Genomic DNA, 26084 nt, shown 5'->3' with positions numbered 1-26084 from the left:
CAATCATTAGATCAATTAAAAAAATCAACTATCTATCTTCTCAAACACAATTTTTTTAATCAGACTAAAATAATCAAAAAAAAAAGTCAAAAAATCAACTAAATCAGCCTTATGAAGGTGTTTGGAATGATTTAAATAAATATATTTTTTAATTTTTTATAAAAAAATATACAAAAAAAATAAAATAAAAAAGTAATTAATATAACTTAACAAAAATAAAAAGATAAAAAATATATTTTTATAGGAATGCCAAATACTGCCTATAACTTTTTATTAGAAGTCTATATGTCATAGTTGACCAAACAAATCCCCTCATGAACGTCCTCGATGGTTGATGGAATCCAACAAATCTGATCTAACGATCCAGATCTTACCATCATTTAATTAATACCGTATAGCATGAATACACCAGAATTTTTCCCACCTCCCAAAAAACCGTTAACAGGTCCCGCACTAGCCGTTGGTCATCCCCAACCTCCCTCTCTCTCTCTCTCTCTCTCTCTCTCTCTCCAAACTCATCTGCACAACACAGAGAGCCAATTAACATCACCATGTTCAAAACTCTCTCAATCTGATCTTTCACATACCTCAACCCTAACCCTAATCTCTGATTTTCCCAAAAACCCTAACCTTAATTTCAATGAATTATTTTGTTTGAAAAATCTAATCTTTCAGATCCAATTATAAATTTCCTCACATGATTGATAAAAACAGATTTTTTGTTCATTTGTGATCCATTGGGTTTTCATATAACCCAACATTGTATGTTCAAATCTGTAGATTTGAGAGGGGTGATTGAGAGATTGATTTTGGGGTGTTTGTTGTGAGGATGTCGAATTTGTATGGAGATTTTAATCAAAAGATTGATTATGTATTCAAGGTGGTATTGATAGGGGACTCAGCTGTAGGGAAATCTCAGCTATTGGCACGGTTTGCGAGGAATGAATTTAGTTTGGATTCGAAAGCAACAATTGGGGTTGAATTCCAGACTAAAACACTTGTTATTGATCACAAGACGGTGAAAGCTCAGATTTGGGACACTGCTGGCCAAGAAAGGTATATATGCCCATTGCTTCAATTTTTTTTTATAATTTGCCATTTTTACATTCAAATGTTTTATTTGCTATGATTTATTATTGTGTTATTGGAGTTTGTATTTTCCAAATGTGGGATTATAAATAGCATAGTTGAATTGGAGTCCCCTTAATCATACATCAAGGATCCAACATTCTATTCATAGACTGAAGTGGTGATTGTTTAAAAAAAAATGTAATAACTGGCATTAAAGATGCATTGGCAGCTCCCAACAAATTCAAGATTCAATTTTATTGATTGAACTCTTTGTTTTGAATAGATCTCACCAATGTGTTTAAGGATCTAACTATCACATTGAAGAAGTAATATATTATATATGTTGAGATTTTAAACTACCTCTCATTTAGCACTATACTATAATAATACAAGATATCCCTCACGCTTCAATTACAATAGGCATTTTAAACTACCTCTGATTTAGCACTTCCATTGAAGAAGTGTAATATATGTGGACAGGGTTGGAATCAAAAAAATATATGTGGACAAGGTCACAATAGCTATTGTCTGATTGGCAGATGTCTGGACAAAAGTAGAGTCATAGGATATTTTAGTTTCTTGGACTGTTGTGTCTGAACCATCTTGGCCCTTTGGTTTAGTGGTAGTTTTGAATCAAGGAACTATTAAGCCAAGCTTGGTTGTATAATTTTTTAACTTATTAATACACTGTTTGAGTGGTTGGCTGGTTGACCCACAACGTGGACAATGGAGGAAGGGAAGGGATCTTTTGATTTATTTTTTTCTTTCCTTATTTTTTCTGTTTAGTGGATTCATTAAACAAGTGTAGGGGGAAAAGTGGAAAAAGTGCACACCAATAAGGAGATTGAAATTTAAAGGGGGACTACCCCTCGTGTCAAACAACTAAACATGAACTCAAAAACCAAAATTTAATTAGGATACGAGAAAGCTTAAAGTACCAATCCTAGACATTACAGCAGTGGTTAAATTTCAGATGTTATGCTTGATATTATGAAAAGAACCAATAGTAAGTCCTTTATTTGAAGGAATTTTTAGTTTTTCTTACTTTCTTCCCTCTTCTTCTTCTTCTTCTTCTTCTTCTTCTTCTTCTTCTTCTTCTTTTTTTTCTTCCCTTTTGGGGCCTCCACATGCCTGGTTTGGCTAGGATTGCTCTCCAAATTTCAATTATTTGTAGTCTGAAAACAGGTGTTGGAGACTTCTGGAAGCAACTTGATAGATCCAGTGCTTGGATCTATTAATCATCTATTTAGTCCATTTACTTTATTTTGAGTGAAACATGCGAAATTGAAGGGTGATCCACTGGTTGACATACAATGTATGCGACATTAATACCTTTGGGCAGCCTTATTTATTTTGCTCTCATTGTAATGGAAGGTGACCATGAAGGGATTTTAGCTTTTGAACTAGGCTCACAGGAGGCTTCAAATTCCAGATGTTTTGCACTTTATGTACATGTCACAGACTTATTTCATCCAATCAGAATAATATTCGAGATAATAGGCCCTATTTAACAGTCGAAGCTTGGTGTGATAAGGATCTTGGTAAGCACCTTAAGTCAATTTTTTAGTCAAACCCGACACTAAAGAACAATGCAAAATGCTCCACAATTAATGATTACAAACTCAAAAATTGTGTTTTTGAATTCAATATGTATGCGTTTCAAACTGCTATATTTTTCTAATAGTTTTTAGGGGTCTTGAAGTTATGTTGTTTGTTGTTCATCAGGTATCGAGCAGTGACGAGTGCATACTACCGTGGCGCAGTTGGTGCAATGTTAGTCTATGACATGACAAAGCGCCAATCATTCGACCACATGGCTAGGTGGCTTGAGGAACTAAGGGGGCACGCTGATAAGAACATTGTAATCATGCTCATTGGTAACAAGTGTGACTTGGGAAGTCTTCGAGCAGTACCAACTGAAGATGCCCAAGAGTTTGCTGAGAGAGAGAACCTATGTTTTATGGAGACATCTGCACTTGAGGCCACCAATGTCGAAAGTGCATTTTTGACAGTTTTGACAGAAATATACCGCATCATGAGCAAGAAGACCCTTCTTGCCAATGATGGATCAGACTATGCCAAGTCAGCATCTCTCAAGGGAACTAGGATTATTGTTCCGAGCCAAAACTCAGATTCAGGAGGGAGAAAGGGTTGTTGCATGTCATCATCGTAATCTTTATTTTCCACCTTTTACATTAAATTTTCTTAAATTTTTATTTATCTTGAAATGTGTTCATTTAGGATGGATTTTTTTGAAGAAAAAAGTTGTTTTTTAGAAAGAGTGGATTGACATTTTAGGATGAAATGTGCATTGCTAAGGGTATGTTGTTGTTCATAAGTGTGCTATTTTTTGAAGTGCTTGCCTAGATTGAGATGAAAATCAAGCAGCTTCCTTCTTGAAAGCCAGTCTTCTCATAGGGAAAATAGGAAAAGGGCAAACTACTACTTTCTTGTTTGGATGATTACAGAATTGTTATATCGATTTTTTTTATTCTTTAATCCAAGCATGATTGGGTTGGTTTTGCTGAATATAGTGAGAGATTTTCTTTTCACTTTCCTTGAACTTTTGGGACCATGATTTGTCTGTTAAGACACTCAGCCAAAACTACTACATGTGCAGGGTGGGTGCAGGGCTTCTTTGGCAGGGGAATTAAATTTTGGTTGAAGATTGAGAATATGTCCATGAGACTCATAGCCATAGTGATTGCTGCCAATTTTTAACATTCTCAATTTGTTGGTTGACTTCTCTTGCTTCACAAATTTATGATGCGTTTAGCTTTTGGATTTGCTGAATGATTCATGGGGTGGGGGAAGCTTATATTTCATTCAATTGTTTTTAAAATTTTCATTTCTCTACACAAAGTCACATGCGACCATCATTTACCTCGCTCTTCGTCCATGCATGACACCCATAGCCTTGTCATCTCCTCCTTGGTGCGCCCCACCCCACCTTGCAACCCCTTCTCCCCCCCCCCCCCCCAACCCCAATTTCCTTTGAACCCTAGTCCCCACCTCCACCCCCACCACTTTTAAAACCCTATATATGTAAAAAGATAAAATAGAGAGTGGATGACAAGGAAAAATAACAATTTTGAAGGAGGGAAGAGGAGAAAAATAAAATAAGATAGTAAGTTTAAAATTGTCAAGTTAGGGAAATAACACTAACAAATAGGCATAATGATAATGTGGGTAATATGTCATCTCAAACCTTTGAACTTTTGCAAAAATTGAGTAGAAGTTTGAGTATGAGTTATGAGTTGGAGTTAGGGGTGGGTGTAGGTCGGTTGCGGCCACAGAACCTCCAATCCGCCATCCGTCCGCCAGATTGGCGGATTAAAGAAAATTAATCCGTATTCGTCCGCTAATCCGGTGGATGTGGATTGAGCGGATTGGCAATTTGACGAATGGATGCGAATCGGTTTGACGGTTTAAAATTTTATAAATTTTCAACATAATTCAACTTGTGCACTTCCTCAAAAAAAGAAGAAGAAAGTATTGCATTCAATAACTTAAAAAAATATTACAATCACTGCATGCCTCATCCACATACTACAATCACAGCATACTTCATCCATATAGAGTATTACAATCTGTTGTTCTTAAAATATAAAAACAATTCAAGCCACCAAAATCATGAACAGAGCAGTAATAGAGATTGTATGTCTCTGTATTGTTACATCTATATGTGTTTTTGAAAATAAAAACCAACCAGCATAAATCATATTTTCTATTTATTATTTTTAGAAATAGATTTAAAAATAAAAAAATATAGATAAATAATACATTTATTTTTTTCAATTCAAAAAAGATATTCAAGTTGAAAACTTTTTTTCTACAAAATATTTAAACTCTTTTTTAATTGAAAACATAAACAAAATATTTAAACAAACTGAAAACGCAAAGTTTTATAAATTACTAGGGATGCTTGTGGTTTAGCGGTTTGGTTGTGGCCAAAAGAATCTCAAATCCGTCATCCGTCCACCAGATTAGCGGATTGGAGAAAATCAATCCGCAACCGTCCGCTCATCATCACGCATCCATTCAAAATGCGGCGGATCGGTTCGGTTCAATCGGTTTTGGCGGATCGGTATATCCGCTGCTCGACCCTAGTTGGAGTAAATGAGATTAGTGGCAAGTCTTTGTAAAAGTGTCCAATTATCAAGTTTAAATTGGATAAAAGTTTGAATAAAGGAAATGAGTTGTCAAAGTCCGATCGAAGCGAGCAAGAGAGAGAGAGGAATCATCACTCATAGATGTGAATTGAGAAAGCAAACTCGAATTCTTTTTAATTAGGCTCTATAGTTGGTCCCTGTCCCTAGTTGTTATCGGAAAGTCTTGTTTAGTCTCATTAAAAGAGATTTTTTAATGACTTTTAACTCAAATTTAAGTTTGAGAAATAATTAGAAATGATCTAATTAGTTAGATTTGTCGTGTGTATAAAAGAAATTTTTTAACATGATAAGAGAAATGTTCCAAAAAGCACATTTCTTTTTGGGGGAAATTACCCACAGGTCCCATGTGAAACATGTGAACACAATTTAATCCCATAACTTTTTTAGTACACCCAAAAGTCCTTTTCCTCTATCTTTCTGCTTTGTGCTTCCCTCTTTACGTTTTCTTCTCTCGTTTTTCTTCCTTCCCCTCTGCCTCTGTTTTCAGCAGCAGCAGCAGAGCAGTCCAGCTTTACCTAAACGTGAGGATAACAACAAAAGCAAAAATAAAACTGGCAGCATCCAAGTTCCAAGTCAAGATCCACCGTTACCAAATCATGTTCTTTCCACTCATGCTCTCTCCATTTCGGAAATTACTTGACATTGGCGCACTATCTCACTTGATCTAGATTATATATGAAGTCATTCACTGAATAATGCAATCCTTTTATAGAAGTCTTCATCCAAATCGCAACCCTGCTCTTCGAAAAAATCAAAATCAAAATCAAAATCTAAATTAAAGAATCAAAATACACAAATCTACCAAATTTACACAAATCAAAAAAAAAAAAAAAAAAAAACTAATAATAGAGGAAGAAGGAGAGAATAACAGATTCTGAACAAGTAGTTTTCGAGTTTTAGTTACAGGCGGTAAAAACTGTAAAATTTTGCAGTTTCAAATTTTTTTGGTACTGGAATGAATCATGGTATAAAACTGTAAAATTTTACAGTTTCATAACATGTTTTTCAATTTGATTAATTTGACTCCGGCGACTTCCCGGCGATGTTGAACATTCCGACGAGTCTCCGGCAACCGTTTGACAGAAGTCCGATGGTAGTAAGATGTGAACAGTGTCTGTAAATTAAAAAAAAAAAAAAAAAAAATTTTTTGTAACAATTAAAAATGTATTATACTAATTGGTGCAAGTGTTTTGTTTTGGGATTAACTGGATCTTGAACTTGGTACATGGGACTTATCAGTAAGTTCCCCTTGTTTTTGTTGGTCCTAAAAGAAAAGCGACAATGCTACGTAGCTCAAATTTTGTGGCTCAAAAGTGGCTCAAATGGCCAAAACAACGTCGTTTTGAGTACAGAACAACATAAAAATGGCCAAACGATGTATCGTTTTGGCCATTTGAGCCACAAAATTTGAGTTACGAGACATTTTTCAAAGAAAAACCCAGTCCATTGGGCTTTTAGTTGAGCCAAATCTTGAGAGCAAGGATCCTCTAGAGTGATTTTTTCCTAAAGTTTCCTAGAGTGCTCCATTGTGTGGTTGAGATTTATTGGCAAGTCACATCAATTTTTCTGATGTGACTTGCCAGTGAATCTCAACCACACAATGAAGCACTCTAGGAAACTTTAGGGAAATTTCACTCTAGAGGATCCTTGGTGAAATCTTGAAGTCAAATCAGGAGCAAAATGGCTCAAGCGCAAAATAGCGTTTTCGGCGCACCATCCAAAAACAAAATTTGAAATTTGAAAGTCTCGCACGTGCGAACAACAGTGAACAATTTTTTGTATTGAATTTTCGGTTTTTGTATAAAGTACCGCCCAAATTTCATTTTGAAAATTTGCCAATTCGCTTCTCTCAAAGCTTTCTCTCTCTTCTCTCTTCTCTCTTCTTTACCTTCAATCTTCACACAGACATATGCAGAGTAGAGCCACCCCATCATCATCATCAAGCCCCCAAACCCAAGCATTTTCAAGGTAAAAAAATACCCACTATCTTCTTCGTTGTTTACTGATCTGGGTTTTCTTGATTTCATCGGCAAATCGGGAATCTGGTAACTGGGTTTGTGAAAAATTGATGTTTTCACGTCTGGGTTGCCGGAGAATTGACATTTTCCGGCGAGAAATTGAAACTTAGCATTTGGGTAGCTTTCATTTTCATTGTCGAATGCTTGATCTAACTATTTTGACAATTTGTTTGATTTTTCAGTTGAAGATTGATACAATGCCGGAGTCAAGAGACAGATTATCGAGGCCTGACGACATTGCAGCGATGTTTGCTCGTCGGCGGCAATCGATTGGAGGCATAGCGATCCTACTTGATGAACCAGAAGAGGTGGGTTCTGGAACTCCGTTCCGGTGGGGAGCAACGGCGATGACGGGTACACGTGGAGCGATGGGATTGGCTGCTACACGAGGTGGTGGTGTCGGAAGGGGTAGTTTGGGAACTCCAAGAACTAGATATAGGCGCGGTGGTGGTCGGAATTTGTATAGATCGCCGGTGGTTGTGGGTCAAGAGAACACGCCTTTGGGAAGAGTTCGGCGAGGCCGAGGACGAGGAGGACGTGGTAGTGTGTTACCTTCTTGGTACCCTAGAACGCCTCTTCGCGACATCACTGCAATCGTGCGGGTAACGATTCTTTAAGTTTCTTGATCTATTGATTGCCTTTGGTTGTGTTATATTCATTTATGTTTTGATTTATTTCCATTAATGTTGTCATTTTGGTGTTTTTAGTTTGATAATGTGTAGGGTTGCGATGAATTTTGGTTAAATTTAACTCATTTTTTGTTGGATATGATTCATTTGAGGTCATTTATTTTGTACACTGGTTCTTGGTTGCTTTTGGAGATTGCAATGTAGATGGTTTTAAGTATCTTGCTTAAATGTGCCTGTGATGAATCTTTAGTGGCATTTAGCGTAAAACTAGTTCAATATGATTCATGGGCTGTGTGATATTTGTCATATGTTATGAATTTATTCTAGATTATTTAAGGGTTTGATCACCAGTCTTAATCATATTAAAAAGGGGTACTTAATAATTAATCTTAAAGTTGTTTCAGTTTAACTATGATGATGATTTTTGGTATTTATCATTTGTGCTAGTTTAGTTTATATGAGAATGAGAAACATGGTTGGAACAACGCATTTCTTGAAATGCTAGTATTTTTTGTTTCAACATTTGCAATAGTACTTTTTTTGCAATATTCATTTTTACTCATTTTATTCAAAAGAAAATCAGAATGTAAAGTTGTGATTCTTACGTGTTGTGTTTTTATTTGGATCTTAACAACATTGTTGAGGCAACAAAATTATTGTTCTGAGTTCGGATAATCTGTTTCAGTCAATTCATGGGCCGTTTTTTGCATTTTCTCGGCCAAGTCAGCAAGAAATCATGTTGCGTTTGTACCAACTGATTTGAGAGCCTGCTTATTGATGGCCAAAGTGATCTTAAGTCCTTCTGCACCCATGGCTGTTGCTCAACTTGAGCACAAAATTTTTATAATCTTTCAAAGCTTAAAACCATTGGAACCAAGCCTTGTCAAATTCTTTGTCGGGTTAGCAAGAGATGGTGTTTCTGGTTCCCTTTGCCTTTTTTGAGCATCATTGTACATTTTTCTTTGGTTGGAATAAATATTACTTACCTACTTAGAATAATGCAAAAAAGAAAAAGAAAAAGAAAAAAGAAAAGAAAAGTAAAGTTGGCTATGCTAGGGTTAAGTGCCAAAAATTTACACTCCCTTGGAACATATAAATGATGTATGGGAAGGAGATTTGAACCTGTCTGTTCTGTTTTATTTTGTAGAGATTATCTTGATGAATCTAATTTGCAATTGATATTCTTTAATAGGCCATTGAAAGAAGAAGAGCTAGCTTGAGGGAAACTGAAGGCCTACATATTGAGAGTCCAATACCCCAGGATCAGAATGTTCTTGATCCTTCTGTGCCTACATCAAGTGCTCAACTCGAGCATGACATTTCTATGATCTCCCCAAATCCCACAGTTAGAATGAAGAAGTCATTTCCACCATCTGTTGGTAAAGTACCAAAGATATTGCTTGATATCACCAATCAAAATGTTGGACAGCCTGATTGCCTCACCCCCCAGAAGAAGCTCCTGAACTCAATTGACACAGTTGAGAAAGTGGTGTTGGAAGAATTGAAGAAATTAAAGAGCACTCCTGGTGCTAAGAAGGCTGAAAGGGAAAAAAGAATCTGTTCTTTGATGTCAATGCGTTGATTGAACAATCTCAGAGACTCGGGTTTTTGGGAGAAAGGAGATTGGGCAATTGACTTGTGCAGTAAGATTAATCATCTTCTGATGATTTTTTGGCTTTCAAATTTTACCTGTTAACATCTAGCTGAAGGTCTTAGTTTAGGATCAGTAGGCAATTTTGCTTCTAAAATCTTCTACTGAAGATTTTTGTGTAGTATTAGTATTAAACCGCGTGTTTGGTAAGTTTGTTTTTTTTTTTTATTATTGTCATTTGCTGAAGTTCTTCGTGTAGGATTAGTAGGCTTTGTTTTGGAATGAAATGTACAGAAAAAAAGGCTGTATCTCTGTCTATTTCATCACTTCAACAGTTTTTTAGGTGATGTAAGAATTCTCCTCAAAGTAATAAGGAAGCAAATTTTCCTTCTTTGTTTGTGGTTAATAATTTTTAATTAAACTCTAGTTGTCTGTGCACTTTGGATTCTCTGTTTTGTAAATTTGTTTAATTTAATGATGCCTTAAGATAGAATGATAGCCAAGAACTAATAACCAATTTAGTCCAATAGGCAAATTTACAGCTTATTGCTGGCTTGGTTTTTCTTAGTTCATTGTGTGGATTAGTACAGTTTAGATCTACGGACTCGGAACAAAATTCACTTTCATGATTTAATTCTTTTAATTATAAGTTCTTATATATAAATCATTACTGGTATGACACCTGTGTTATGCACGGGTAAAAATAAATAAATGAAAAAAATTATTTTTAAAATTAAATTATAATATAAAATAAAATTTATTTAACATTAATTAGTTTCCATAAAATAGTTATATTTACGATAAAATATAAATACATTTCGTCTTGTTAAATTTCATAATTTTAGTTTTTCAATTTACTAATTATCTCATATGTATTATGTAAAATCAATTACTTTATTAATAAATCAAAATTGAAGAATAAATAAAAAATAGAAAAAAAAAAAAATTGAGTATCAGTGATCCCAATTTTCAATTCACTCCACAAACAAAATTTTGATCCTGCTAGACTGCTAAGTATAACTTTTAAAATAGGAAAAATTAGTCTAGGGTCCCTCTCCTACTTTTTGTAATGGAAGAGATTCACAAAATTATTTTTGATGTCTAAGGTCCTTAAACATATATCAGAGAAATTTAACTCTTTACCCACGATTCCTCTCTCTTTCCTACAACCAAATGAACAAAAGCTTCAAGATCTTCCCCAACCCCCAAATCCCATCCCTTCGACAACGTCCTCCTCCTAGTCTCCGTTGATCGAGATTGCTTTCTGTACAAGCAGCGGCAACCTGGATGTTGCTGTGGAATTTATGTAATCTAAGATCCATACTCCAGCGAAATAACTCACATGCGATGCAGGTAGGACGTGAGCATCGGCTAGTGTACTATACTCGTCGGAAGCGATCAACAATGGCATTGAAGCAGGTGGCTCGTATTTCATCTCCTGCCAAAAATGCCACAACCACCTTAATTTGTTCAGCAAATCAGTGCTGAACAAAACTGTTACAAATCTTATTTATTTATTTATTTATTTTCTCATTGGAATTTCCATCTTTTGTTAAATCTGAACTTTTTGACTTATGAAAGCTAATTCTAATATCATTTGAATTTGAAATAATCCGACCAAATAAGAGGTCTAATTGATAAAAATATCTTAAATTGTCAATTATAGTTCAAATTTTGAATATATAAGTTTTGGGATTTTGATGAATATGTTTTTATTTTCAGGTGAAAATTTCACTAATTTCAAATTTTCTGTCTTGTTTGGGTATATTTTTTTGTCAAATTCTTCAACAAATTTTAAAACCATTTGCAAGAAGGTCAAAGGAGAACACCTTTCCATCTCCCCGGGCATTGTTGTAACGGCGGATCTCTCCTTTTGCAGTTACTCTTGCCTTGATTGCCCACCGACCTTGATAAGGATTCAAAGCAGCAATTGGAATTATTCATGCTGGTGCTTCATTCTTTATAATTGACCCATGGGCTTTGTAATTTGGAGGCAGTTGGTATGGAGGTTGACCAGTTGGGCGAAAACTCTGTATGATGTTTCCAGCATTTTGGGCAACATTGAGGACTAGTTCAATCCAAACAACCTAGAGAAATTTCAGTTCAAATCATAGAATTTCTCTGGACCAATCTAGAGAAAATTCAATTGAAACCCGAGAATTTCTCTGGACCAATCTAGAAAAATTTCAATTCAAACAAGAAAATTTCTCTTCACCAATCCAGAGAAATTTCAGTTCAAAGCAGAGAAAGAAGATCATTTCATTGAATGAATAAGCAACAATAGCAACCTATATATATATATATATATATTAAACAAATTTCTCTGAGTTTGTTTTTTTGAAATTTCACTGACTTGTGTCAATAAATTTCACTGGGTTTGACTTATGCCAAAGAGGTGGGTTGGTAAAGTCTATTTGATATCAAAGGGTAGCTTGAAACCCACACAGAAGAACTTCAACCATCTGAAAAATGAATGGGAGATATATTTGGAGGCAACTTCAACGATCGATCTTTGCCCTGATGAAGATGGTTCTATACCACAACAACAATTCTTCTTCAGACCTATTAGTGAAATTAAGGTTGCTGAAAATAATTCAATTATAGACAGTATTGGTGCTGTAATATCTGTGAACCCTTCAGGCCCTATCTTGAGGAAGAATGGTATGGAAACTCAGAGAAGAATTGTAGCCTTGGTATGTTACCAACTTTAGTTTAACAATTGCTTGTGGATTTCATGTATGATGTACCTACAATCACCAGAGAAATACTCTGATTTGCACCATTTTGGGAATTGGATGAGACATTTTCAAAACATAAAAAATAAAAAAAAAATTGAACAAACCAGAGATATTTCAAATTTCTTTGGTTTGAAATTTCTCTGGATGGAAATTTCTCTGGGTTGAAATTTCTCTGGATAGATTTTCTCTGGATCAAATTGAGGGACCTTAGACATTATGAAAATATTAGATGTCCTTTATACTATAAAGTCTTAATACCAGGGGCCCTAAAAAAAAACCTTTAAAATAGTCTCATTAATTATTAATTAATTATATTTACTAATATTTTAGAGGTTAGACCAATTGAACATTTTGCAAATTTTATAGCCATTTTTTTAATTTGGACTCCATATAGATCATTTTTAATTTTTAAGTTTTTATATTTTTTAATTTTTTATATTAAAAAAATTTAGAACTAATATACTAAACAAATAAATTAAACTAAATATGTATATAAAACAATTTAACTCTAACCCATATGCCTAAGTTTTTTTATGGGGGATTTGTTTTAAGGTCTCTGGTATGAAGATTTTATAGTATAAAGGACACTCAATATTTTCATAATATCTAAGGTCCCTCAACATCGATCCAGGAAAAATTCGACCTAGAGAAAATTCTAAATTTCTCTGGATACATCTCAGAGAAAATCTCACTAGAGAATTTCTCTGGATTTAACCCAGAGAAATTTCCCTCTTCACTCCAGAGAAATTTACTCAACCTCAGAGAAAATCCCTTCAACCAGAGAAATTCACAGATGGCTTTAGTGATTTGATCCAACATTATTCTTATACTACAAAAAGAGACTTGATCCAATAACCATATTCATGTCTATATTCTTTATGAATTCAACATACAAAGCAATTCTTGGTCCCTCAAATCAAACTAGAGAAAATTAAATCCAGAGAAAACTGTACCCAGAGAAATTCTCTGGTCTAAACCAGAGAAAATTCAATTCAAATAAGAGAAATTCTCTGATCCAAACCAGAAAAAATTCAATTAAAATGAGAGAAATTCTCTCAAAAATTGAGTGACGTAATGGTAGAATTTGGCCTTGAAAGAAGACGCGGCGGCACACATTACAGGTTCTGTCGAAATGAAGCCACCCAACGAGCCGAAATTAAAGTCTTCTTCGATCTTGGTCTTGATTGATTGAGCTTCTTCTTGTTTTCTTGATTGATTTGCTTCGCTGATCGGAAGATCACACAGTGACAATGCTTCTTCGTCTTCTTCTTCGGCTTCATTTACAATAGATATGGATTGTCGGCCATCTTCGATATAGTTTTACTCGAGAAAGAATAGTTCCTTTTTGCGAAGAGAAGAGAAGTAATTTATATATAGAGAGAGAAGATATTTGAATATGGAGAGAGAGAGAGAGAAGTAAAGCTGTGGGAGACTGGTAAAGTTAGTAACATAAAAGAGTAAATGCAGGCAACCCAAATACTATTTGGTTCATTGTTTTGGAGTGAATAGTAGTGTCGAAACAGAGACAGGGCCCGCCATTAATTTAAATGTCTGTGTGATATATGAGTGTGAGATGATGGGACACGTCATAAAATAATATTATGGATCTCTTTTATTATTAAAAATAGAAGAGGGATCTTAGACTAATTTTTTTTTTTTATTGTGTATTTGATTGAAAATGTGTTAGACTATTTTAATGGCTAGTACCTAAATCTCAATATTTATACAGTAGGTAACTTGAGTCAGAATGACTACTTGGTTTATAGTTAGCATGGTTCAAATAAAAGATAATGTATGTACTATATGTGAATTTATAATTTTTTTTCCTCATTTGTTAATAACTTTATTAATAAACTATTTTTGTTAAAAAATTCTATACTTAATTAAATAGTTTTTTTAACATTTGAAAATTTAATATTTATGAATAAATTTAATATTTTCAAATACTCCAAGCATTTTTCACATTTAAAATTTATGAATAAATTTATGTAATGTAAAAATTTTATACTTTATTAGAACTTTTAGCATTACAAAATCAATAATTAAGTTTTATCAAATATGCTTTAAATCTAATCATCAATCTATGCTTTAAACAAAATTTTCTCATTCAAAATTTTGGAATATTTATTTAGGAAAACTATCCACATGTTAACGCACCGTTTTCACGGTCATTATTAAGCTTATGTAACTTAGGCCCTAATCTAAATGCACCTTGTATTTTTAAATTTTTGTTTAATGTTTGGGATGACCCATAAATTGGTTATAAATTATAAGTAAAATTTTAAATTATTAACTTAAAATAAGTTGTAAATTTATTTGGTGAAATGTAACTTTTGATAATTTATATAATATTTTTATTGTGTAAATATAATAATGTCTCAAAATTTATTACTAAGACGAAAGATACGAGACTCTTATATTCATATGTATTTAAGAATTTCAAATAAGTTTTTTTTTAAAAAAAAGAAGTTACAAATTGTAGTTTAACAAACCTTTGTTTTTTAGCCAAATAAGCTATAAAAATATCAAATAAATTATAATTTAAAATTACAACCAAATAAACTCAGTTACACAATAAAATATAATATAATATAAAAATATAATAAGTATAACATTATTTAAGAAAAAGTGCACCAACTATAAAATCTGAAAATTAAAAGTAAGCCTTATAAAAATTTTGAAATATGAAACCATGAAATTACAAAACATAAATGCATACGTAATATTATAACCATATGCATCATCCAAAAGAAGAAGAAACTTACAATAAAAATTTGTTAATAAATATGCACATTTTCTAATTAGCCTCTGTCATCAATATTTATGTACTTTATAAATATAAATTTAAACCGTTGAATCTTGACCGAAGAGATTGGAGATTTATTTTATAAAATACACTTAGATTAAATAAGCATGCAATAAATTTTTAGAAATTAACATAATTGTTAGATGCATAATAGAAATAAAGACGTGGGAGGCTAAAGATTATAAATTGATCTTTATAAAAAACATAAACTTACAATGAAAAAATTTATAAATTGAATTCTTCACAATTGCCCCATCACTAACTGTACGGGGAGGAAATAATTCTCCTCGTATAATCCTGTTGACCAGGTCCACGCTCCTCCGTACGACGTCGCTTTATCACCTGAAAACACAAACGTGAGCTAGCCGGCGGGTGTGTGCCGGAAACCTCTCCGATGCCTAAGTCAGTAAGCTTGACAAATAGACAAAGTTTTATGCTCTCAGAAAGAATTATGTTCAATTACCTCCTCCAAGGTGATGTTTGTAAGCTTTTATAAGTTTCCCGTGGCACAATCCTAGTAGGACTTGTATTTCTCCATGCAGAGTCCTCCTAGGATTCATACTCCTAAGGATAATGCTTATCCTTTTACACCCTCCCCCACTGCTTAAACCAAGTGGGATGGTTTTCTCCATGGCCGAATCACCATTTGACCGAAGTAACACTGGCTATGCTGAGCCATAGAGAAGACCGAACTATCCTTAGCTCGGTTTTCTCCCGTTCAACCATGGTATGCTGAGACCAAGCTTCTGAGTAGCAAGCCCCGACCGATCTAACCACAATACACCGCAACCGAACTAACTTTGAGACCGGACTAACATCAAGTTACCTCCAGACCGGAGTAGCTTTACACCATCTTGGGCTGAAGCAATTACACCTCTCCTAACCGGAGTAACCACACCTCTCCTGGGCCGGAGTGACTATGCTTCTTCTGGGCCGAAATATCATTACGGCCTTTTTACTGAGTCCTTCACACTTTGGGCCAAGTCCATCTTACAGCTCGGTCCAATTCTCTCCAAAAATTACCCTCTCACTAACAGTTATAACACTTGATGAACACCGACTCTAAATTGGCTTGAATCCAATAACTGCAAAAGAGAAGATTTATGGGAGATGTGAATTACGTCTCATAATTTGTGATAGACAATTTAAAATTGATTTAGTTTTTTTTCTTTTTAAAAATTATAAATTCTGAGAAAATTAGATTTTTTTTAATAATTATATGGCACACTTTTGAATTTTGAAATGGGTTAATATACTTTCTTTTAAATTTCATAGATCATTAGATACTTATATTTTTATTGTTGAGAAAGTGTTACCCAATAGATTTTTAAAATTTTTCTTAATAATAAATAAAAATTAATCAAGAAACTTAGCCTCGTTTGGCAAGTGCTCCTTTTACCCAAAAAGTCAAAAAATTACTAAAAAAATAAAAAAGCCAACAACCCATACCAAAAAATCATAGATTCCCTTTTCTCTCTACTTTTTGCATATCTTTTCGTAAAAAGTCAAAAAATCATCTCAAACATACTAGTTTTTTTTACATCACATTTTAGTTAAAAACTCAAAAAGTTACTAAAAAAATTTGTTCCCAAACAAGCTTAGTATGTGAGTTTGGAAATAAATAAATCTAATTTTAAAAGCTTACTAGTATATTGAATTTTGAAAGGAGCATTATTATAAATTTTGAAAAAAATTTCTATATTAGTTATAGCAATAGATAACGTGACCATTTGAAAGGTTTTTACAAATTTTAAATTCTGTTGAATTGTTTATCATATTTAATGACACATAATTTTAAATCTTGAAATAGAAAATATATATATATATATATATATATTTAAAAATCATAAATTATGGAATAATTAGAGTTTTTTTATGATTATAATTAGATTTTAATGAATTGCTTTCATATTAGTGGCACACAATTTAAATTTTAAAATAATTGAGCGTACTTTCCTTTTAGAAGTTGTAATTTATGGAATAATTAGAGTTTAATTGTTATGGTTAAATTATAGTTAGCCAATAGACTTTTTTAAAAATAAAAAATAATTAGATTTTGGTGAATTGCTTCCATATGTGGTAGCATACGAATTTAAATTTTAAAATAGTTGAGTATACTTTCCTTTTTAAAATTGTAATTTATGAATAATTAAAGTTTTATTATTATGATTAAATAAGATTTTAATTATTATGGTTAAATTAGAGTTAACTAATAGATTTTTTTTTAAAATAAAAAGTAATTAGATTTTAGTGAATTGCTTCCATATATAGTAACACACAAATTTAAATTTTGAAATAGTTGAGCATACTTTCCTTTTAAAAATTGTAATTTATGAAATAATTAGAGTTTTATTGTTATGATTAAATAAGAGTTTAACCAATAGAATGTTTTATCATTATTTAAAAATGAAAAAATCAAAAAATTTAGTTTGAGGGTTTAGAGCACCCACAAGTCTTGTTATTAGAAGGACCCTTTTCCTTTTATATATACTAACATATCACCCGTGCTACGCACAAGATTGAATTTAAAAAAAAACTATTTATGATTATGTTAAACATATTTTTAAATCGTTAGCCTAAAGTATACGTAATTTTAAAAGAAAATGTTAACTATTTATGATCACACGGTGATATTAAATGGAGTGTAAAATAATATAATCATTTAAAAAAATAAAATCACCGTGTGATAGAGTTGGAGCGTAGAAAAACACAATCACATTTTTTCTCATTAAAAAAAAAAAAAACAATGAAGTCACTTGATAATTAAAAAATACAATTATGTTTTTTTTTATCAAAAGCATAGTGTGTTAAAAACCCAATTACAAATTAAGCTCAACCATTTTTTTTTTTTTGAAAAATATAGTGAGTTAAAAAGCCCAATTACAAAAAATAATCTAATAATTATCATTAATAGTGGTTACTTCATGTGTACCTAATGAATACAATCTATTTTTTTTTCTTTCAAAAAACATAGATTAAAAATACAATCACCGTATTAAAAAATAAATTAGGTCTAATCACAATCACAAAATACAATCCAATTATCATAAATCAAACAGAGTGTAAAAATATAATCACCATATTGAAAAACAATGAAGTCAATTGGTAATTAAAAAATAAAATTATTTTTTTAAAAAAAAATATGCAAATTAAGTTAATTGATAGTTAAAAAGCACAACATTTAAAAAAAAATTTAAAAATACAGTGATTACTTTATGTGAATCTAATAAATACAATCTATATTTTTTTTCAAAAAACATAAACTAAAAATACAATCACTGTGTGATTGTATTAAAAAAAGCATGAATACAATCTTCTTCTTTTTTTCCTTCCAAAAACACATATTAAATGGAGTGTAAAAAACATAATTATTTAAAAAAATAAAATCACCGTGTGATCAAAATGGAGTATAAAAAAATATAATCACATTTTTCCTCATAAAAAAAGCAATGAAGCCACTTGATAATTAAAAAATACAATTATTTTTTTTGTATCAAAAAGCATAGTAAGTTAAAAATCCAATCACAAATTAAGCACAACCATTTTTTTTAAAAAAAATACAATGAATTTAAAAACCCAATTACAAAAAATAATCTAATCATTACCATCAATAAAAACATGAATACAATCTTTTTTTTCCTCCAAAAAAACACATATTAAATGGAGTGTAAAAAAACATAATCATTTAAAACAATAAAATCACCGTGTCATCCAAATGGAGTGTAAAGAAACACAATCACATTTTTCCTCATAAAAAACAGTAATGAAATCACTTGATAATTAAAAAATACAATTATTTTTTTGTATAAAAAAGCATAGTGAGTTAAAAATCTAATCACAAATTAAGCAACACTATTTTTTTTTTTTTGAAAAATACAGCGAGTTAAAGAATCCAATTACAAAAAATAATCTAATCATTACCATCAATGGTGTGCACTTTATGTAAACCTAATGAATACAATTAAAATTTTTTTTTCCAAAAAACATTGATTAAAAATAAAATATTAAAAAATAATCAAAGTTTTAATCACAATTACAAAATACAACCCAATCATCATCAAACATGAATACAATCTATTTTGTTTTTCAAAAAACATAGACTAAAAATATAATCACCATGTGATTGTATTAAAAAAAACATTAATACAATCTTCTTCTTTTTTTTTCTCTCTTTGAAATACACATATTAAATGGAGTGTAAACAAACATAATCATTTAAAAAAATAAAAATACAATTATTTTTTTTTATTTTTTTATCAAAAAGCATAATGAGTTAAAAATCCAATCATTACTTTCAATATCCAATCATCATCAATAATTAATATTTTATGTGAACCTAAAATATCCAAAATATCAATAATAAATATTTTAATCACTATGTTAAAAAATAAATGATTTACTCACAAAGCTAATATCCAAAACCTAAAGAATACAATCATTCTTAATTAATTTAAAAATCGACCCCGCTACGTAGATCGAAACTCGGCGGCTCGAATTTGGCTCGACACCAAAATGACGTCGTTTTGGTGTCTTTTTTTTTTTTTTTTTCCTTTTTTCCTGTGTTTTTGTTGCAAAAGGAAGAAGAAAAAGAAGGGAGAAGAAGAAGAAGGGTGGAGAAGAAGAAGAAGAGTGGGTTTGCAGATCGGGAGGAGGAGGAAGGAGGAGGAAGAAGGAGAAGTGGAGGGGAGGCCATAAAAATCGGGCTGGAGGAGGAGGCGGGGCTGCACGGGGCTGCGACGGAGGAGGAAGAAGAAGGACTGGAGGGGAGCTGCGACGACGGCGAGGAGCTGCGATGATCTCTCCTCTCTCTTTCTCCCTCTCTCCTCCTCTTCCTCTCTCTTCTCTTTCGAGCCATTTTTCGAGCCAATTTCTCGAGCTACCAATCTTTTTCCTTTAAAAATATAATCATTATGTTAAAAAATAAATGATTTACTCACAAAGCAAATATCCAATCATCATCAATAATTAATATTTTATGTGAATTTAATGAATATAATCATTCTTAATTAATTTAAAAATATAATCACTATATTAAAAAATAAATATTTTACTCACAAAGCTGCTGCCGTTGAACTCTCTCTCTCGCCCACAAAGCTGCTGCCGTTGATAGGAATTTAAAAATATAATATTATGTTAAAAAATAAATAATTTACTCACAAGGCTAATATCCAAAGCCTAATGAATACAATCATTCTTAATTAATTTACAAATATAATCACTATGTTAAAAAATAAATGATTTACTCACGAAGCTAATACCCATTCATCATCAATAATTAATATTTTATATGAACCTAATAAATATAATCATTCTTAATCAATTTAAAAATATAATTACTATATTAAAAAAATAAATGTTTTACTCACAAAGTTGCTGCCGCTGATAGGAAGGCTTTTCTTTAGGGCTGTTGTGGTTTTAGGCTGCTACTGGGTAATAATGAGTAATAGGGTTTATTTAGGGTAATACATAAGTTTTTTTTTTTTAAATTAAAAAATTAAGAAATTAGGATTGAAATAATAAAATTCTCACAAAGTTTGTGGGTTAAAAAGGCCATTTCCCTTATATAATAAGAGATAGATAATTCATACAATATTGTAGTTTATAAAATATGCAGCCTAATCTCTATTCTAGATTGGGGCCTCAAGTGGAAAATGACCGATGAACTAAAATATGACAGCCAAAAAACACTAAAATAAAATGGAATGCTTTACACACACACATAACCGTTCATATGTTGCTCATAATGATAGCATATATATATACTAGCGTATGTTGGTGTCTAAATGTTGGAAAAATGGTTTAATATAGGTATATTTTTTAGTCTAAATTTGAGTGGGTCCCAAACATCTTTTGGGGTGGGTTCGTAGAGGTGATGTGTTCCTTGCCCCGTGGCAACTCACACGGTGAAGACGGAACGTCAAAACCATTTATGAGTGAATGGAAAATTGACGTCGTTTTCAGGTTTAATATTAATTTTTTTTTAGATAAAATTCATTTGAATTTTTTCAATAAAAATTATTGTGGGAATTTAATAAAATTCTAAATTCAAATTTTGGGTTCCTAAGTGGTTTCTTAAAATTTGTAATTGTAGGAATTTAATTTAATTCTAAATTCAAATTTTAAGTTCTTAAGAAGTTTCTTAAAATTTGTACCTCTTCATTTATTTATTTAACTATTTCTATAGTTTAATATATATATATATATATTCAATTAGTTTAATATATATATATATATATATATATTTGAAATAGTTTAAATAATGAATTACCTACAGTTCTTTGACTTGGTCCTCCGTGCCAAACTTTTCAAATTTGTTTGAATTTAAGGGTCCTTGTGCCAACGGTCAGAATAGTTTGAAATTAACTATTGCATCTGTTCTTTCATAGTGCATCTGTTCATTCAAATTATCCACACCTGTTTGGGTCTTTTGTTTTGCCTATATATACAATCAATTTGCAGCAGTCCAGGCTATCCGAAAAAAATTGAGTCTGAAATTTTGTCCTTTTGTCGTCCATTTCTTTTTAGTGCATTATTCTTTATATATAATTTTAGGAATAAATATTCAGAGAGTTAGAACACAGGTTTGGTTCGCCGAACAATTTGTTTTGGAGTGCTACTACAAATTGGTTAAGATCATTGTATCTTGGGAGATAGACGCCACTCAACCGTAAGCACCGTAGCGGGCGAATCTGTCTTAAGAATAGAGTGTCACACACTCGACTTGGTCTTTTGATTTTAATTCGATACGATAAATAAATTCGGTATGTTATTTATTTATTTTGTTTGAATTAGTTTCAATTTCTTTTATTTACACAGAAGATTGTTCCAACAATCTTAAGACAGATTCAAATTATTCTGTTTACAGAATTTTTCGTTTGTTTCCTTTTCTCTTTCTTCTTTTAAGAAAAATTATTTTCTGTGGATTTTCAAAATAATATTCTGGTTGGCAAAACAAATGGTGATTATATGTTGTTTGACAGATAGTAGTAATATACTGCCTATTTTTTTTTGATAACTAGTAGTACGATACTGGTGTCATTATCAATTCAGAATATATTTTTGTGGAATTTTTTCAGAAATTAATTTTGGGTTTTAGAAATTATTTTCTGAGTTTTCATTACTTAAAATTCTGTTTTAGTATTTTAATTATTGAAGTGCTACAGGAATTAATTTTCTGTGTGGAATTAATTTGGTTGAATAAAATTTTATTTTATTTCCATATTAATTGAAAAATAAAAATTATATTCTTATTTCTTTTATTTTACAGAATTTAATTTCCTGTGTGGAATTAATTTGGTAGAATAAAATTTTATTTTATTTCCAAATTTATTGAATAATAAAAGTTATATTATTATTTCTTTTATTTTACAGAATTTAATTTTTCTGTGTGGAATTATTTTGGTTAAATAAAATTTTATTTTATTTTCAAATTAATTGAAAAATAAAAGTTATATTTTTTATTTCTTTTATTTTACAGAATTTAATTTTCTGTGTGGAATTAATTTGTTTAAATAAAATTTTATTTTATTTTCAATTAATTGGAAATAAAAGTTACATTCTTGTTTCTTTTATTTTATACAGAATTTAATTCTGTGAATTTGGTTTAATTTTCTGTGTAGTGTAAAGTCTAATTATAATTTTGTTTTATAAATTAGAATTAATGGCTACTGAAACAAATGCCTAAACAAGGACTACTGTGGTGGCTGCAATTGCACCAACCCCCTCTCCTGTGGTGACAGTACCTATAAATCATGGAGAGAAGCCAGAGAAGTTCTCAGGAACTGACTTTAAAAGATAGCAACAGAAAATGTTGTTCTATCTTACAACTCTGAACTTGGCTCGTTTCCTCCGTGACGATGTTCTTATCCTGAAAGAGGATGAAACCGACTGGCAAGTGGTTGCTGCGGTTGATGCTTGGAAACATGCCGATTTCCTTTGTCGGAATTACATCTTGAACGGACTTGACAACACATTATACAACGTCTACAGTCCAATCAAGACAGCAAATGAACTTTGGGAATCATTGGAGAAAAAGTACAAAACGAAAGATGCCGGCTTAAAGAAATTTGTGGTTGGCAGATTCTTAGATTTTGTAATGGTTGATTCAAAAACTGTGATCAGCCAAGCTCAAGATTTCCAACTCATTCTGCATGACATTCACGCAGAAGGCATGTCTCTCAGTGAATCCTTTCAAGTTGCAGCCTTAATTGAAAATTTACCAAAAGGCTGGAAGGAATTCAAGCATTACCTCAAACACAAGTGCAAAGAAATTTCTATGGACGAGTTAATTGTGCGTTTAAGGATTGAGGAGGACAACTGCAATTCTGAAAAGCGGGCTGGTAAGCATCCTATGGAGTCTAAGGCAAATGTAGTAGAACATGCTTCAAAAATCAAGAAACGAAAGTCTTATGGAGAAAGTTCAACACAAGGCTCTAAAGGGGGGGGGGGGAAATAAAAAGTACAAGTTTAATGGCAAATGTTACATTTGTGACAAAGAGGGACATCGAGCCAAAGATTGCCATAGCAAAGGCAAAAGCAAAAAGAGAACAAGCAAGAAGCCTGCTCAAGCCCATATGACCGAAGTGGACAATATTTCTAATGGTGTCGATGACATCAATCTTTCTATAGTTGTTTCCGAGGCAAATCTTGTTCGAAATCCTAAAGAATAGTGGGTGGACACTGGTGCTACTCGCCATATTTGTGCCGACAAAAAGATGTTCACATCTTATTCTACAGTGGACAATGGTGAACAATTTTTTATGGGCAACTCCTCAACTTCCAAAGTTAAAGGACAAGAAAAGATTGTTCTCAAGATGACATCAGGAAATGAACTCACTCTCAACAATGTGCTGCATGTACCGGACATTCGCAAGAATCTTGTTTCCGGATCTCTGTTGAGTAAGAATGGGTTTAAGCTAGTATTTGAGAGTGATAAATTTGTACTTACTAAGAATGGGATGTATGTAGGAAAATGTTACATGTCTGATGGCCTTTTCAAGTTAAATGTAATGACCGTTGTACCCTCAGTTATTAATAATAATACATCTTCTTCTTACTAGTTTGACTCTTCAAATCTATAGCTTGGTAGACTAGGACATGTTAATTATGGATCTTTGCGTAGATTAATTAATATGGAATGTTTACCTAAATTTGACATTGATTCAAATCATAAATGTGAAATTTGTGTTGAGGCAAAATTATCTAGAACTCCTTTTCATTCAATTGAAAGAAGTACGGAACCACTTGAATTAATTCATAGTGACATTTGTGATTTTAAATCAATTCAAACTAGAGGTGGGAAAAAATATTTTATCACTTTTATAGATGACTATACTAGATATAGTTATGTTTATTTAATTCGAACCAAGGATGAAACTTTAGAAACTTTCATTCAATATAAGAATGAAGTTGAAAATCAACTTGGTAAGAAAATCAAGAAACTTAGAAGTGATAGAGGTGGTGAATATGAATCATATTTTGGTGAGTTTTGTAAAGAACATAGAATAATTCATCAAACCACAGCTCCTTACTCACCTCAGTAAAATGGAATTGTTGAAAGGAAAAATAAGACTTTAAAAGAAATGATGAATGCCATGTTAATCAGTTCTGGATTACCTCAGAACTTGTGGAGGGAAGCAATACTTTCTGCTAATTATATATTTAATAAAGTACCCTGAAAGAAAGTGGATCAAACACCTTATGAATTGTGGCATGGAAGAGTACCATCCTACAAATACTTAAAAGTGTGGGGATGTTTGGCTAAAGTGGCTATTCCTAGTCCTAAAAAAACTAAGATAGGTCCTAAAACCATTGATTGCATTTTCATTAGTTATGCTAAGAATAGTAGTGCATATTGATTTTTAATTCATAAATCAGAACATACCGAAATGCATGTAAATACTATTAGTGAGTCAAGGAATGCATCATTCTTTGAACATGTATTTCTAAATAAGACTGGACAAGAGACTAGTAACAATAAAGATCTCATGATGCTATTACTAGTCATGATCAAGAACAAGAGCAAGAGTTAGAGGAAGAGGAACCTAGACGCAGTAAACGTGCTAAAACCTCAAAATCTTTTGGTCCAGATTTCCTAACATATTTTTTAGAAAATGAGCCTTTAACTTTTAAAGAGGCTATGTCCAGTCCTGAAGCTTCTTTATGGAAAGAAGCTGTCAACAGTAAAGTTGAATTCATCTTGCAAAATCACACTTGGGAATTGGTGGATTTGCCACCAGGTTGTAAACCCTTTGGGTACAAGTGGATTTTCAAAAGAACATTGAAAGCGGATGGATCAATTGACAAATACAAGGCAAGACTTGTGGTCAAAGGTTTTAGACAAAAAGAAGGTCTTGATTACTTTGACACATACTTACCGGTTACTAGAATAACATCCATTAGAATGCTAATTGCCATTGCATCTCTATACAATCTAGAAATTCATCAAATGGATGTGAAAACGCTTTCTTAAATGGTGAGTTAAATGAAGAAATTTACATGGAACAACCAGAAAAGTTCTCTATTCCAGGAAAAAAAAAGAAAGTGTGTAAATTGGTTAAATCATTATATGGTTTAAAACAAATGCCAAAGCAATGGCATGAGAAATTTGACAAGGCAATGATGTCAAATAGATTTAAAATTAATGAGTGTGACAAATGTGTTTATATTAAAAACACAGACAAAGGTTATGTCATTGTATGTCTTTATGTAGATGATAAGCTCATTATTAGTAGTAATAATGATATGATTAAAACTATCAAAAAAATGTTGAATCAACATTTTGACATGAAAGACATGGGCATTGTTGATGTAATTCTTGGTATGAAAATTACCAAAACATCAAAAGGATATGCTTTGTCACAATCTCATTACATTGAGAAAATACTTGACAAATTTAGCAAAGATGATGATCATCTTGCTAAAACTCCTGTAGATGTTAATTTGTATCTTTCTAAGAATGTATAGGAAAGTATTTCTCAATTAGAGTATGCCCAAATCATTGGAAGCTTAATGTACTTGATGAAATGCACTCGCCCAGATATAGCTTATGCAGTAAGTA

General features: G+C 31.9%; 2 protein-coding genes across 2 annotated transcripts; both read left to right on the top strand.

Moving 5' to 3' along the window:
* The first annotated feature begins 462 nt into the window (after window positions 1-462).
* RABA4D (RAB GTPase homolog A4D) lies at window positions 463-3602 on the top strand. The gene is made up of 2 exons (XM_028253045.2): window positions 463-1056; window positions 2797-3602. The coding sequence occupies exons 1-2, from the start codon at window positions 830-832 to the stop codon at window positions 3242-3244; spliced, it is 675 nt and encodes a 224-aa protein (XP_028108846.1). The 5' UTR covers window positions 463-829; the 3' UTR covers window positions 3245-3602.
* A 3466-nt stretch (window positions 3603-7068) lies between these two features.
* LOC114307699 (protein POLYCHOME) lies at window positions 7069-9872 on the top strand. Its single transcript, XM_028253097.2, has 3 exons — window positions 7069-7211; window positions 7444-7863; window positions 9083-9872. The coding sequence occupies exons 2-3, from the start codon at window positions 7459-7461 to the stop codon at window positions 9470-9472; spliced, it is 795 nt and encodes a 264-aa protein (XP_028108898.1). The 5' UTR covers window positions 7069-7211; window positions 7444-7458; the 3' UTR covers window positions 9473-9872.
* The last annotated feature ends 16212 nt before the right edge of the window (window positions 9873-26084 follow it).

This window comes from Camellia sinensis, chromosome 10 (assembly GCF_055761805.1).
Source record: "Camellia sinensis isolate YWXY chromosome 10, ASM5576180v1, whole genome shotgun sequence".
Lineage (NCBI taxonomy): Eukaryota > Viridiplantae > Streptophyta > Magnoliopsida > Ericales > Theaceae > Camellia > Camellia sinensis.
The sequence above is the reverse complement of the archived record's forward strand: the minus strand, read 5'-3'. Positions and strand labels throughout refer to the sequence as shown.

Bases quoted from the DNA above. Each gene is read 5' to 3' on its own strand.
- RABA4D (XM_028253045.2), top strand. From the start codon at position 830: ATGTCGAATTTGTATGGAGATTTTAATCAAAAGATTGATTATGTATTC. The intron at 1,057-2,796 runs GTATATATGCCC...GTTGTTCATCAG, and splicing joins GACACTGCTGGCCAAGAAAG to GTATCGAGCAGTGACGAGTG.
- LOC114307699 (XM_028253097.2), top strand. From the start codon at position 7,459: ATGCCGGAGTCAAGAGACAGATTATCGAGGCCTGACGACATTGCAGCG. The intron at 7,864-9,082 runs GTAACGATTCTT...ATTCTTTAATAG, and splicing joins ACATCACTGCAATCGTGCGG to GCCATTGAAAGAAGAAGAGC.